Source organism: Vipera ursinii (assembly GCF_947247035.1).
Source record: "Vipera ursinii genome assembly, chromosome: 4".
NCBI classification, from domain to species: domain Eukaryota; kingdom Metazoa; phylum Chordata; class Lepidosauria; order Squamata; family Viperidae; genus Vipera; species Vipera ursinii.
The window spans coordinates 48,766,233-48,782,738 of NC_139514.1; the positions used below are offsets into that span (position 1 = coordinate 48,766,233).

The 16,506-nt window shown below is 37.8% G+C and overlaps 1 protein-coding gene across 2 annotated transcripts in view; it reads right to left on the bottom strand.

Moving 5' to 3' along the window:
* The window catches only part of APP (amyloid beta precursor protein), a 120,231-nt gene that overhangs the window by 87,567 nt on the left and 16,158 nt on the right, over window positions 1-16,506 (bottom strand). For both annotated transcript variants that reach the window (XM_083361821.1, XM_083361820.1), the window contains exon 2: window positions 588-755. In XM_083361821.1, coding sequence (XP_083217947.1) covers window positions 588-755 — 168 coding nt within the window. The remainder of the gene's footprint in view (window positions 1-587; window positions 756-16,506) is intronic.

Here is a 16,506-nt window from a genome sequence, read left to right on the forward strand (position 1 = left end):
CATCTTGCTGTTTTCCAGCTTTACTTTTAAGAAGCATTCATCAAATACTTTGACTGCTTCATATAATCAAGAGTCTGGATGTATGTTATGACAAAAGCCATGTTAAAACAATGATCTGAATATCAGAATTATTCTTAAGGGGAATCATTTTAACATTCTAATAAGCCAAACAGCTATTTATATTCCATTTCATATGACAAAATACCTGCTCTTGTTTGAAAGTGGCTGTTTCAATGCCATAACCAAGCATCACAGATACATATGTGACAATAATTCACTTTTTCTTTTATCTTTTCTATCAAACTTAAGTTTTACAGAAAGCCAATCAACTGTTCGCACAGAGAAACCGAGGACATGCTGCATCTATTATAATAATGAGAAATGTTTTCTCCCTGTCCCTTAGTGATTCAGGACATAATGTGGAAACAAAATTAAAGAAGAAATCTTTAGAAGAGACACGAATACCATTAGCGTCAAATCTTATTCTGAGACAAGATTTCAGAATATTTCACTTTAAAAGCTGGAGGAAGACTTGGTATCCGATACTAAAAATGTTTTTAAAAGTGCATGTTAAAAAAGAAACTTACTTGCTGGCAATACTGTAAAATCCCTTCTTTTGTCGCGATGCAGCTCTTAGTTCCAGAAGGATCAGATTCCCATTTTCCATTTTGAACATTCATATGCATATTCAATTTGTCACAAAACATGGCTACTTGAGGCTCTGCCAACAGACCAGCATTTCCATCAGTAGGCACCTGGAAGCAGATACAGATAATATTATTATTTATTTTTTTCAATCACAATCTTAAGAACACAATTGGTAGGGTATAAAATTCATATTATTAAGGGATTTCAAGCAAGAGCAAATTTCAGATTGTTTGTTAATTGTGGAGTGTATTTGCTGTGAAGCATATTATCCACCTTCCAAGTTACATTGTAAAGATAATTTCCTAGTATAATTTACACAGCAGAGGAAGCTAGATTATTAGACTTGAGAAAAAGAAGCTGTGGGTTCACACCAAACAGCACTTCCACATAACTGAAACATTCAGTATTCTTTGTTTAAAACGCAAAGAAAAAATATTATTCCCTTTGTATATAGGGAGTTAAAATATAACCTCATAACCTCCAGACTATTACTATTTGCCTGCTCTAGTTGATAAGGGCACACAAGGATATCGTTTATCTAGTTGATAAGGGTACACCAACAGTAGTATCCTTATAGTTTGTTTATTGTTTGATTAAGCATGTAGTGTGGAAAAAACCACCAGGCTGTAATTGGTTTTGTAATTGCATCTTTAAAAATACTTCAAATGGTATGTTTACTGGCAGAAGGGCAGGAAAAACATAAATTTCATTAGTACTTGACTGGAATCAAACTGCAGTATACATATGAAAAGCAAACTTTTATAGCCTACTTTCCTTATAATTTCTTTCAATGTGCCTTTCATTATTATTTTACACTGTGAATCAAAAATGTGTTTTGTTTTCAAGAATCAAAATACAAAAACCACTTCTACTTCACATCAAGTCCATTTTTTGTATTTTTGTTTACATATCATTTATCAATTATCCAAATTAATATCACATTTTAAAATGTTATTTTTTTAATTCTGGTTCCACATCAATTTGCTTAATCAGAATTGATCCATGACACTTAGACCTTTATCAAATTCTTTAATCTTCTTAAAAGATTGATTACTCCCAAGATGTCCAGTATATAATACCTTCAAGCATTTAAAAGGAAGCATTTTGTTGTTTTTGTTTTTATTTTTACACTGTATCTTATCCTGTCAGGAAACCTTCAGGAGTCCTGGGAATATTATAAAAGTTCATCCATTTATAACTTAGTTAAAGAAAACATGTTTATATAAACAGAATCAAATTGGCTCTCCAAACATGAACACTATGTTCCGATGTTATAGAATTTGTGGGAAAGGGCATTCTAGCAGCTAATGAAGGGTAGAAAAGTCTTTCTCTGCTGACAACCTTATTTTAAAATTGTTATATTAAGTCAGGAAATGCAAACAATCTTTCTGCCTTTTTGGATATTGTACAGAAAATAAAACAAAAAGTATGTTTAAGCATCTCTAAATTCTTTCCTAAAGAACCATATTTACACAGGGATAAATAGCTGGGGCTAAGCTGTTCTACAGTTGGGAGACCCATCGCTGAGAAAGAATGACCTATGCATATGCTAAACACATGCCGTATGAAAACAATGAAATGGGACATCAAAAAAGGGAAGTGTTTAATGTACATAAACATCTTTCTTTGATTAACTACTACACCATCCCAAAAGACTGCAGTGTGCATGGAGGGCCTATATTAAATTGCTCTGTCATAAAAAAGTAATTATTGATTGGAAACAACATGTAAATTTATTCTACACTGTATCTAATTATACACGTGTGTGCATATCATTAACAATAAAACTGTCAGTGCACAAATATGTCTGCATGCCCCAAATAGTTAGTACACATACATCTGCAATTTTATTTGTTAGATTTCTTTCTCTAAAACTGAACCCAGAGGCGAGGTTAACTCCGTCCCTGTTATGTCTTGGAAAGTCTATGCAATCCTTGTATTGTATTTAGATTAGAATTCTCCCACAATCTTATTTGAATTATCTTGTTAATACCTATTTTTTAAAGTATTTTAATACTTGCGATATTGTTTTAATTGTTGATTGTAAGCTGCCCACATTTAGTTTGATAGGCAGCTATAGAAATATGATATAATATAGATAGATAAAACAAAGAATAATCAGACTACTTTAATATTATCCCTATGCTATCTCAAATTCCTAATATTTTAAAAGCAGCTACAAAATACCCCTTAGAGCAGGCATGTCAAACATGCGACGTCATGCGATGTCATGTGATGTCGCATGACGTATTGAGACTTTTCCCCCCTTGCTGGCAATGGGGTGGGCACAGTTTCAGTATGATGCATCTGGCCCCTGGGCCAGAAGTTTGACATGCCTACCTTGATATATTTTAGATATTTTGGTCTCCATTGCCCTTACTACATCACTGGTAGCTCTACTGACTGAAGCTCATTCAGATTGTAGCTTGAAACATTCAGAAGACACTCGCCCCCCCCACAACAAGTCATGCTTTGTCTTGTACCCATTAATACAGCAATACATTGAAAATAATAGATTTTTATGATTAGTTCTTGTCAGTCCTCCAGATAAACCAAACAGGAAGTATGACTAGGTGAGCTAATTCTACTTTATTGAACGGCTACATTAACAGAACATTGAAAAACTGAAAGTATAAATCTCCAACTATCTCTTTTATTAGTGTAAATATTTAGGGGCAGGCCCTTTCTAAGCTTTTTTCTCTGACAGTTAAGCAAGTTCAGGCTCCTCCCCCTTTTGTCTGATTGTTGCCTAAGCAGAATCTCTTCCCCTCCTTCCGCAAGGCCTTTCCCACATACTATTAATTTGGATCTTTGTCAAAAATGCACAGAACAGATATTAAAACATCACTTTGATTTTAAAAATGAAAAACCTGACATAACTTTTTATCTCATATACACAGTTAATGACTGATAATTAATTACGTATTAGTGGAAGGCACTAATATACCTGATATCACTGTTTTCTTATACATACATCATATCAAAGATTAAATTCCAGTAAACACCAAATAAAAGTATACAAGGACACGTGATTAAATACAACTAATTCAGGATATCTACTTATGTGGTTTGACAGAGAAATCAAATAAGAGAATGACTGCCAAACTATTATTAAAAATATAATAAGAAAAAATGCTTATATCTACAATCCATTCAGAATAAGAGAATAGCAAGTTCAGCATATAAACTAGAGTGATATATGGCCATGAGAAAACATTTCTATTAATTTACAGAGTTAGGCCTTCTTTAAAGAGAGCAGCTAATGTGGTTTTCTGCATGACATAGAAATGCTGATAGTGAAATGCGGTTTCATGCTGTGATTACATTAAAACTGCCGTGTTACAGTGTCATTGGTTATCACTAATTGTAAATACAGAAAACTAACTGGAATATAAGAGTCACAAAAGGAAATATTTGCACATTAATCAGTATTATGTTCTACACCTTTTCTGCACAACTTAAAATATCCAACAATTCCATCTAGGTAATACATGACAGCCAACATTTAACTTAACACAACTGATAACTAATGTGGAATACTAACTATACTGAATACTTAAATTAGGACATTCCAGCCAGTTTTTAGTGCTATGAAAGAGCCATTGTATGTTCAAGACTTGTTTTAATAATTTATCAAAAGAAAAAAAAATATCAAAAAGAAAAATAATACTGCCGTTATAACAAGTAACCATTTAGCTGTCAAATCAATGATTATTTGATTATTAACATCCAAATTGAGAAGCATGTACCCTTATAATTGTTATACTTCCATCTAAAATGTGTAATTTTGTGATGTTTACTTGAAAGTAATTGCCAATGAGTTTAATAGCCTCATTCCTACCTGCTTCGGTTTTCAGCATAAATAAGTTACATACCAATTTCCCCAAGCAGTATATTAACTATAAAGTATGTTAAAAAATAAGCAAAACGATAAAGGTTGACTTTCTCCCAATATTATTACCAGAGAACAAGATATATAAATTGGAGAACAATGAATACAATGAATGTATTCATATCTGTTCCAGCTGAAGAACTATGTATCATGTAAGAATTTCTTATCCTTATCCCCTTGAGCAAGATTGCTAAAGATAGCAATTCCATTACAGAACAGATTATTTAAAAGAATGGTTATGCAGATTTATATTTTATTTGTTAATGAAAAACTGGTTTGTATTCCACCTGCAAACAATCTGTAAGGCTGCTTTAAAACAGATCAGTTGTGTACTTCTTAACATAACAGTATTAGAGTAGCAAAAGTAAATAATATCACTTGCTTCCTATGCAGCAACAACAGAATCAAGAGAAAGTCAAAATCTTGTCTTCCAGATAACTTGTTAAAAGGAGTTCAAACAGATTTTTCACAAGAAGACAAATGAAGATACCAAAACAATATGTAAATAAATGATGTAGGGCAGGGCTTTTCAACCTTTTCACCCATTGTACCACTTTTAGAATATGGCAACATCCGAGTACCACCAGTCGCCTAGCAAGGTGTCAAAAATTTGATGACCAAAAAAAGAGAGAAAAAGGTGAGGAAGTACAGGTAGTCCTCGACTTACAACAGTTCGCTTAGTGACTGTTCAAAGTTACAATGGCACTGAGCAAAGTGCCCCCCGAGCCACAGCCGAGCAAGACACCCGCCTGCCCGTCCGGCGGCACTCTTCTTCCTGTCCGAGGTTTTCAATATTGTGAGCATTTCTGTTGAGGATTGGCAGCGGGGGTGGGGTGGGGAGGTGTTTGGTTTTTATTCCCCCCCGTCTGCTGGGTGGTTGCAGAAGGTTTTGGTCACTTCACATGACCCTGGGACACTGTGACCGTCACAAATATGAATCAGTTGCCAAGCATCTGAATATAAATCACAAGACCCTGGAGATGCTGCAACATTCTAGCTGATTGGTGCTTCTGGGCTCAGCAGAAGCGCCAGGATCAGCGCTGAGCTCCAACTGGAGCCTGGCGCTGATCGTGGCGCTTCCACTGAGCCTTGACAGCCCCAAAGCAGCGCTGATTCTGGCCCTTTCACTGAGCCCTGACAGCCCTGCAGCTCCAGCCATCTCTCGCTCAGGTTTGTGCAGTGCTGCCACCGGTTCAGCTCATTCCCCTCCCCCACTACTTTTCTAGAATGGTCACATACCACCTGCCAGGTGCCAATGTACGGTACCCATACCACTGGTTGAAAAGTCCTGATGTAGGGTGCAAATGAAGATGATTTTTGCAACCCTGAAAGCAGCATTCCAAGAACCAAACCAAGAGTCTTTGATGTACATACAGAATAAAAACAATCATTGCAAGCCACAATGGTTGGTTTCACACAAGTTTTTAATCCAAGACAAAACAAAACCCATTGCATTATGACTTAGAACAATGTGTAAAACCAGCCAGAAACAATAAGCTATTTCGTACATGGAACTACGAATGTTGGGTTACAACTCTCTAGTCCAGAGGTCTCCAACCTTTCTAGTCTCGCAGACCGGAGGGAAGGAGAGTAGCTTCAAAATTGGTGCGTGTGTATGCTTGCACGCACAGGGCCACTGGTGCAGCACTAGCAGCCCCATTCACGTATGCTGCATGCGCTGGCACCGTGCACATGCATGAATGGCCGTGCATCCCCACAGCGGCTAGCAGCCCATTCGCGCATATGCGTATGGGCTACGCAAATCACCTGGGCTAGCAACACATGTGCAAATGGGCTGCAGACACCCATTCCGCACTAGCATCCCCATTCACACCATGCACGTGCACAAATGGGGCCATGGGCGCTAGTGTGAGTAGAGTGATGCACACCCATATGTGCGTGCACCGGCCAGCCATTTCCGCAGCCTGCTGGCCAAAAGCCCAGACCCTGGGACCGGGCTACAGACCATAGGTTGGGGACCCCTACTCTAGTCTAATGATACAAAAATTAACATGGAAAGAACAATGAATTTCTACAACTGGTTCTGGAAGTAGTATTGAACAGCCAGTCTTCAGTAATAGAATACTGAATAGTAGAATAATAGTAGAACACTCTCTGAGCCAGTCTTCAATAGTAGGATTACTCTCTGTACTAGGATGGATTTATATACTGTATGTGCAAAGACTCCCTGCCATAGTCAACTGCGTTATGGATAGTCCTTAACTTTTGACCAAAATTGGAACTGGGATTTTTGTTGCTAAGAAATGCAATCATAAAATCCAGCTGTTTTGCTAGACTTTTTTTTCTAGCCAGCTCCTGAGACTAGAGGGTATTTTTTTTGGCAGGCGGTAGAAACTTGCAACCTTCCCTGTGACCATTAACTTTCTGGGGAAGCTGGTAGGAAAGATTCCAAATGGTGGTCCCATAATTACAGGGCACTTGCCAACCAGCTACAAGTAAAATGTGCCCAGATTGCAATAAATACCTGTGGGGGCACTACAACAGGGTAACTTTGGTCACGGGTTGTATGTCTTTCGTTCAATGTCATAACTTCAAATGGTAGCTCAACAAATTATCATAAGTTGAGGACTATCTGTATACCTATGGGTGATGAGCTATTAATACCAGCATGCCTCAGACATTGAATTGTATATGGATTCTCATTATCTATATTCTGTAGCTGGAAAAAGCCTCAAATCTGTGCAATGTATGTTGGACTTCATATATCTAACATTTGTTTCCCGAACCACTCCCCAAAATGAGACCTTTGCCCATAGAAATTAGCGTGTTACAAACATTAAATATTTTTTTCCAAAAGAGCATATTCTATAAAGAAGCGATATTGAGATTCCCGTAAACAAAACGTTAAGGTTGATGCCTTTTAATTCTGACAAGTACTCATGTAAAATACTTTCTTTCCAGCATCTTCCTCCTCTTCCCAGCGCCTCTCCTTCCCTCGCTATCATCCTTAGCTGGTTGACTTTTCTTGCTGCCTGAAGTGAATGATTAATCAGCTCATTCTGAAATGCAGCCAACATTGTCCTATCCCCGGGGTAGGCAACCTCGGCTCTTTTATGAGTCATGGACTTCAACTATGCTGACTCAGGAATTCTGGGAGTTGAAGTCCATGACTCATAAAAGAGCCGAGGTTGCCTACCCCTGTCCTATCCCCAATGCAGGAGGGACACCAGGTGGGCTGATGGGATATCCTGCACTCTAGGACATCACCTGTAGCCACTGAGGGAAGAGAGATAAGGGATGCATTTGAAGATGAGTGCATCCTTTTTCTCAGAAGAGAAGCTGGTGAGTCAATGAAGTATGTTCGTACTGGGAGATGCTGAAAAAAGGAGGGGGAAAAATGGTGCAGCATGCTTACAATGTCTGAATTTTGTCTCACCCAAAACCCATCAATAACAAAAAATGTTCCAAGTTTCAATTCTGCAAAACAATGGTTAATCTGAAACAGCCCAGCAGGTTTCCGGAATATGTCCCCCCCCCCCAAGCTCAAATAAATAGTTCCATAGTTGTGCACATTGCTAGCAAGGAATCCAGTAACAATAGAGTTTTTGATATTCTATCTGGTATAGGATCCTTTCCTATTTTAACCTTTTCTATGGTTTTAGAAACTTCCTTTATTGTTACAGGTCTGTTCATATTCTGTCTCTGCTCCTCTGTAATCCTTGGTGAATTTTGTTTCTTTAGATGTTCATCTATTTTCTCTGGAGAGATTTCACTTCCTTACCATTGTTTGCTTTTCATACCTTATCTGTCAAAACATGTAGTTACATTTCCTCAGCTTAAGACGCTGAAAGGATGTAGCCGCACCACCATTCATTCATTTAATATGCAGAAGAAAACCCACGGAGTTCAACAGCATGTAGAGAATATCGTAATATAGCCTAGGCTGATAAAATGCCTTTATTGAAATAGACCAATTCCAATTATAAAAGGACAAGTGGGAAAAGAGAATACACAGAAGAAATTAAGAAAGAGTTGTTACTGAAACGTGTTTGCTGAAAATACGTAATGTTCCATTGGAACTTTTCATAGCGAAGATATGAACAGAAAAAGCTTCCTTTAGTGCCTATGTCACCAATCATGTTTTTTATGCTCATTAGGATCTAATAAGAAAGCAGTCATAGTCCAAAAGGAAACACTTGATCCAGTTATTGCTGAAGGAAAGAAAATGCCTGTTTTAGCTCCAGGGCTCATCATACAAAAACCCAGCCAGGTCCATTATAATACAGGTCCAGGAGGACGCATATGATACACATTGCTTAGCAGAACTTCACAACTCATGGTTTTAAAAAATGCATACTTCTGTTGCATATAGACACTTCTGACTTGGATATCAGAATGTTCAAATGATGCATTTTCACAGTCCCTTTAACCAATTATTTATTTTTTATTTTATTTATTTTAATTCCATTTATATCCCGCCCTTCTCCGAAGACTCAGGGCGGCTTACAAGCTTAGCAGTAATTAACTGTTAACGTTCTTTAATTTTTTATATGGAACCCTTTTTTTGCTTTTTCTTGGTCTTTCTAATTGCATGAATCAGTCAGTATTGATATAGTAAGTAGTGATACAATTTTACTGAAGAAGCAAAAATAACAAGTGATTTTTTAGGCAATCTCTCCTGTTCCTAGTTTCCCCCCCCCCTTGCCCCCTGCAGAGCAGAGAGATTGCAGAAGGCATTATAAGAGAGTGCATTGTTAGAGCCAGTGCATTGTTTTCAATGTGTATTCTCCAATGGGTGCTTGCTTACTCTCTTGTAGTTCCTTCTTTAATAAATATAAATACCAACATTGATTTCCTTGTTAATTATCCCAGCATCTGCGTGTAACTGTTGCAAAGAGAGGGAGAGTAGTTTGGAGGCAAACAAAAGGAAGTGTGCAACTGATTAGTCTTGTCAATTTTAAGACGGCTATCTTAGCCCTGCTGGGATGAGCAACCCAAAGGATGGGGGAGTAGAGAAAAGGAAAGCACAGTCAAGTTTTCCCACTTAGCAATCACTTTTCTTAGCAATGGAATTGCCAGTCCCAATTATCAACCCTAAACAAAGACCACCTGTAAATCTCCAAATATCCAATAGCTAGTTCTTAGAAATTCTGTTCATTATAGTAACTTTAATTAAACCACATAATTTCCAAATTGGATTTGTAATTCTTCTTAGAACAGCTGTAGCATCAGTTGAAATAATATAAATTTATTGTACATTGCTTAAATTTGGCTCAGGTTCTTTCTGTCCAAAGATTAAAGAAATGCAAGGAAAAGCAGCAAACATACTCTTCTATTCTCTTCAGAATAACAGAATAGAAACAAACTTCCCATCTGATGTGCACTATTGGAAGGTGGAAGAGTTGACTGCTACTGACTCATGGATAGAAGTTTAATATTAACATCATTCTCATGCAACACTCTTCTCATTCAACAGGTTTTTAGTATTTTTCTAAGGGTACTATATTAACAGTCTGAAGACTTGCTGAGGTCCTGTTGATGACATGGATACATCCAGATCAGATGTTGAGCTGCATGATCATTTAACACACACATCCTGTAGTTTGTGCCAAATATTTTGTTGCCCATTTGATACAACACATTTAAACAGCTGTTTCTAGTTTTGATTATGATAGACCAATAAAATGGTGGGCAGTTTTTAGAAAGATTGCCTCCTGCCTAAAATCAGGCAGCACGCTTTGACATACTGGATTTGACCGTTATTTTGAGGAAAAAATGTGTTACATTACATTTAAGTTTCTAGACCAGGAATAGCCTTTTTCTTTATTAAATGTATAGTGCCACTGATTACCACAATCCACATGCTAACACTGGAGAAGGTTACATAATTTTAAGCTATTTCTCACAAAACACTATCCAAGTGAGCTTATTTTGCTACATCCATGGTTGTCTTTTTATTACTCATATTTCTCTTTGGAACACAATGAATATTTAACTCTCCCTACTGGTGAGTGTGGTTTTGATTAATTAAACCCAGTTCCAGTAAAAGAAGGGAAAATGAAATGTTAAAAGCTTGGAGTTGTACTATGTCAGCTTACAGGAGGCAGGAAAGATTAGCTTGTATGTTCACAGTGGGTTTTTCTTTCAACATACGTCCAGTTGCCTCTTAGAATTGTTATTTCTATAATCTTTATAAATCAGAGTCCATACTTAAAAGTGGAGAACACAGATAGTAGGAAGAATATACTTGGTTTTCTGAGCTCCTTACTTAAGTTCTCCAAGTGTTTCTAGGGATTTAATTCAAAACCATATATAGTATAGCATTTATACTGTGATCTTGGAATTCTGCCCCATCTTAAATAAACAATGAGATCAGTCATCTGAAAAATGAGGGATACATACATGTGTGTGGAAGGGCACACATGCATTTGTGTATTGTTAAATCAAATGTCCTGAATTCTCTTAGATAATGCTATTCAATTAACTAAATAGAATTTGACTATATTGCTGTTACCTTCTCTCAAGTCTCATAAATTTGCCTGTACAAAGTTAGGATAATAAAATTTACTTTTATCTTGAAATAAGCATACTTTTGCAGATTGTAATTATTTTCACTTGGGCCGTTTACTGAAATAATTGTTGTAAAAAAAGGAACCATTATGCATTCATTTTGTGTGTTTTAGGAAGATGAAATCATTTCCCCCCAAAATATGTTTCCCTTCTAGATGAGGAAGAAAAGAGAAAATAAAGGCTTTCTAGTGGAGATTTTTGGTCTTTCTTTCTTTTATTCATTCATTCATTCATTCATTTAATTTTTGACGATAAAAAACCACATCAGTTTTCAGCTTTCATATATAATTCAGCCATTCTTTAACTTTATAAGAATAATGCTGTCTGGGGAACTCTAGGAATTAAAGACTTAAAGAATGTTAAAGCTGCTAGGTTGAGAAATATCGGCTTAACGTTCCATTTTTATAGCTTTAAGTAGATATTTCAAAAATCAACCAGGAACAATTAAATCCATCCTCAAGCAATAATTTCTTTCAACATATGTAAATTATCTTATTACTTATTATTATTAAACATATTTCTTTCGGGGACTTCCGGTGGCTCCGTGGCAACGGAGGCAGCCTTCCCGGGCTGCCCGCGGCTCAGCTGTTGTTTTTTCGCCCGAAACAGCGCCGATCAGCTGTTTGGGCGAATTTAAAGCCCCCTCCTCGGGAGAAGAGGAGGAGGTGAGGCCCCAGGTAGGGGTAGAGTTCTCCGGGGCCGCCTGAGCTTGGAGCTTGGGCGGCTGAAGGATTGAACTCCCGCAAAGCCTGGGTTGCTCCCAGCTGGCCGGCGTCTCTGCTCCGGACTTCTTGGAGCAGAGCCAGGCGTCTGCGACCACCCCTGCCTGAAGAAAGGACTATGGATTAAAGGAGCAGGCAGAGCGGTACAAGAGGAAAAGGTGAAGAGGATTATGTTATTTTACTCTCGAGTTTGATGGATTTTTTAAACTTTAAGTGAAAGTGCGTCATAAGTGAAAGTTAAAGATGGCGGCTAAACCTCCCCCTAAAACTCTTCGGAGTAGTGGATCTTCTCCGGTGCAACAATCATCGTTACAGGCGTTGCACCCTCCTGATGTATTGACACCGAAGGACTTACGAGATGCTCTGGATATACTTTTGGAATCAATCAATCAATCAATGGGTGATAAATTTGCACAGATGGAGGAGAAATTGGAGAAACTGGAGGAGAGAATGGAAGAGAGGATGGAACAGAAGTACAGCGTGATGAAGGTAGACATTTTGTCTTCAGTGCATAAAGTGGCGGAATGTGTGGATGATTTGGATGAAAAAGTGGATGATTTGATTCAAAAGAATGCCATATTAGAAGCAAAAGTACGGGAGAATGAAGATTTAAGAGATAAAATGGAAAGGGAATTAAGTCTTGCTCAATATTACCAGATGCAGTTTGCTGTCAGAATCAGAGGTTTAAAAGAGAATGTTAAGGAAGATTTAAAGCAGCTGGTTTCTGAGGCTCTCGAAGTGGTATTGAATCAGCCAGCATCTGAAATAAGACAAGCTATGGATAAAGTGTTCCGTGTGAATTCATGGATTGCTAGACAGAGAAAGCTGCCTAGAGATGTGGTGGTCTACTTTGCAAAAAGAGAAATTAGAGATGAAGTTATACAAGCTGCCTATGATGCTAAAGTTGTGATTGCTGATCAAGAAGTCTTGGTTTTAAAAGAAATCCCTCCAAAGATTTTAAGGAAAAGGAAAGACTTCACATTTCTTGTGCAAGAGCTTAAGCAACGAGATATAAGGTTCAGATGGGAGGTTCCAGATGGGTTGATGGTGATGTATGAAGGCAAAAGGTACCGGCTGATTACTGTGAAGCAAGCGCGTGATTTCTATAATAACGTCTTAAAAGCAACCCCATTAACACTTCTGGAAGCTGCAAAAGGATCTGGAGAGGGAGAACATCAAGAGGTTGAAGTAGAGGAAAACGGTGCTGGAGGAGATCAAGCTGTAGTTTCTTCGGATGATCTCAGAGAGCAAAGGGTAACGCGTGCTGCTTTAAAACGTGCAAAGAAAATAAAAGAACAAGACCAGCAAAAGTCTTCGGAATCTTCACAAAGTACTCATAGCCAAGCAGTGGGAGGAGCACGGCCTAAAGAAGATAGTCCTATTAAAGCAGTGCTTCAAGAGCTTTGGGAGGATATGCATGGCAACTAAATTTTTGACTTGGAACGTTAATGGACTAAACTCACCACAGAAGAGGAAGAAAGTTTTTCAATATTTAAAACAATTCAAGATAGATGTTATATATTTGCAAGAAACGCATATTAGGGCTATGGACCAAAAGTTTTTATTGAACTCAAGACTGGGTACGCATTTTGTTGCCTCTGCAATGAATAAGAAAAATGGAGTGGCTGTTTATATTAAAAGTGCCATAACAGCGGATTTAATTGAAGCAGACAAGCATGGAAGATATGTACTGATAGACTTGTTGCTAGAAGGCAAAAAGACGCTTTTAGTTGGACTGTATAAAATTTGATAAAGCAAATTAGAAATCAGGGACCAGCACATATCAAACGGATATATCTTGCATTGATAGAGATTGACTCAGAAACAGAGCTTGTTAAGGATTGTATGATAAAATGGGCCCAAAACATCCAGGAAGTTATCACAATGGACACTTGGGAAAAGATTTGGGTGAGGAACGTAAAATTTACTCAAGCTCAAAATCTAAGAGAGAACTTTTACAAAATGTTTTATAGATGGCATTTAGATCCTAAAAAGCTTGCAAGTATGTATCCGAATTATCAGCCTAAATGTTGGAGGTGTGGTGATGAAGATGCAACATATTTTCACATATGGTGGACATGTAAGAGGGTTAAGGCTTTTTGGATAAAAGTTTGGTGGAATATGCAGAAGATTTTTAAACAGAGGATAAAGTTTTGTCCGCAACTTTTTTTGTTGGGTATAATTGCAGACGCTACAGTTGTGGACACTAAGTTGATGTTGAACTTAATTACGGCGGCAAGACTTTTGATAGGCCAATATTGGAAGAAAGAGGAACTGCCGATCATAGAAGAGTGGACTTTAAAGGTTTCCGACCTGGCAGAGATGGCGAAGATTTCGGCCTATTTGAAAGATCATTCGCAAGAACGCTATATTATGGAATGGAGAAAATGGATAGAGTTTATCCAGAACAAGTATAGGGTTAAGAAGTTTCATGTAGCATTTGAATAAGTCTTCTTTCTTTTCTTCTTTTTTATTTTAGTTTTCTATACATATTTAATATTATTAAGGATTGTTTTATCCTATATAAGCTAGAGAGTGATGGATTTTAGAGTTTATAGTTGTTAGTATATGATTGTTTATGATTGCTTTATATATATATACCTTGTATTTAGCTCTGGGAAGTCGGGGGGGAGGGGGGGAGGGGGGAGGTAGGGGGGGAGGAGGGAGGGGGAAGGGGGATTCTTAAAGGAAAATTGTATTTTAAAACTTTTCAATAAAAAAAAACATATTTCTATATTGCCATAATCAAAATTATTCCTAGTGGCTTACATGGAGAAAATACAATTTAAAACATGCAGAGTACAAAGATAAAAATACAATAAAATAATAATAATAATAAGCATAGTAAAGATTAAGGTGACAATAACAAATCAGAAGAAGTTTATCTGAAACAGCTCAGACATTATTATTACTATTTTTTTAAAAAAAATAAACTCAACAAAACATATCTAGGGTGATTGTACCACAGTATTGGCAAAGATACAGAAAAGCAGCATTTCCTCACTTCTGACCCCTGAATCTCTCCAAAGTGGTGGATTAATAGCATTTTTTCCCTGGTTGATCAACTTGATTAGCTGATAGTGACTGAATTAATCAGTCCTGAAGGCATTCAAGTATCAAAAAATGGCTTTACAAACAAATCCAGTAACTTAAATTAGACCTAGAAAACAATCAGCAACTACTTGAAATAATATGTTTACAATGTTGGGAACCCAGATGTAGTTTCTAAGTAGTGTTTAACTGCAATTTCAAGTAAAGTGCATTACAATACTCTAGCTGGGTAATGTTCCAAAGATAGGTAAATCCTGGTCTAGGTAAATCCACAACTGCTATACCAGCCTAAGCCAAATTGGCTAGGGCTTAGAAAAAAAAACTATGAAGGAACCCACCCCACCCCCCAAAGAAACCTGCTCCTTGATGTGTAGTGCTTGCCCATCAAGGAGTAACTCTGAAGGCAACAGAATCTTAATGAATCAACAGTAACATCAACCTATCAGGGTTCAAGTTCAGCAGTCCAACAGCCATGAGGTCCTAGGAAGGCATCAACACCATCTCCCCCACAGCCTGGGGGAGCAATGTAACAATGTACAAATGTATAATTAAATACAAATAACCACTTCTATTTAATTATTTTCTACATTACACTATAATTTAATTCCAATGCTACGTTTGTTCTGAATATGCCTTATTGTCAGTGGTATCCAATTTACAACTCAAAATCCAACATAACCCTCTGCCTAATAGTAGTTATGCACCTCTGCTTTAGAGATGTCGTAAGGAGATAGCAGAATTACTTTATACGACATTGCTGCATAACTTTCATTGTTGCAAGTAAGTATAAGGCTTATCTGCATTTTGGGTTTTGTATTAAAATAATTGATGAGCAGACTTAATATGATATCCATGTATTGGTTTAACACCCCTCCCATTTATCTAAAGCCCCTACCTGCCCTCTCTTATTCCCACTGACTAGAACCACTTAATTAGGAAAATTGGAACCACCACAAAACACTTTTTACTTTCAACCTGATATCTGCAAGAAAAATATCACGATTGAAAGACGTCCAGAGATAACTAGAGGGACAAAGAGAGTTACACATCCTTTGTCTAAACTCTACCATAAGCCAACCAGTAAAATGTTATATGTAGTTTCAGTTCCCTGTTTGGGGCTGAATGCTAACTAAAAAGATTCCAGATAACCCACAATTTCCACAGCCATTTGTAGCCAATACCTATCACCATTTTGATCATCTCCCCCCTCCCCCAAAAGATATATGTAGACAGGGTAATGATCATCTAGGACTGGTCTAAAACTAGCTTCTTAATATAGGAAACATACCAGTGCCTCTTTAAAGGATACTTTCATCCCTTTCACAAAGAAATGCTCACTACAGCATAGTTCAGTGATGGCAAACCTTTGAGACAGAGTGCCTAAAAACTACCCCCCCACACCTGCCTCTGGAGCCACCCACCGTCTCCACGGCCCACCGCAGATCACCCATGCGGCCCAGCAGCGCCATGGCAACCACGCCCTCTGCCCGCGCCCCGCAACATCAACTGCGTGCGATGGATATGAGGGTGAAGTCTTGTCCCCGCTGTTCGGCTGCCATGTCCTTGACTGTGCTGCTCCACGTGGGCTGCACTCAGGGGCGACTCTCCTCCGGGGGGGCTGCTGGTGAGGGGGCCATGGGGGGAAGCAGGTCTGGAGCAATG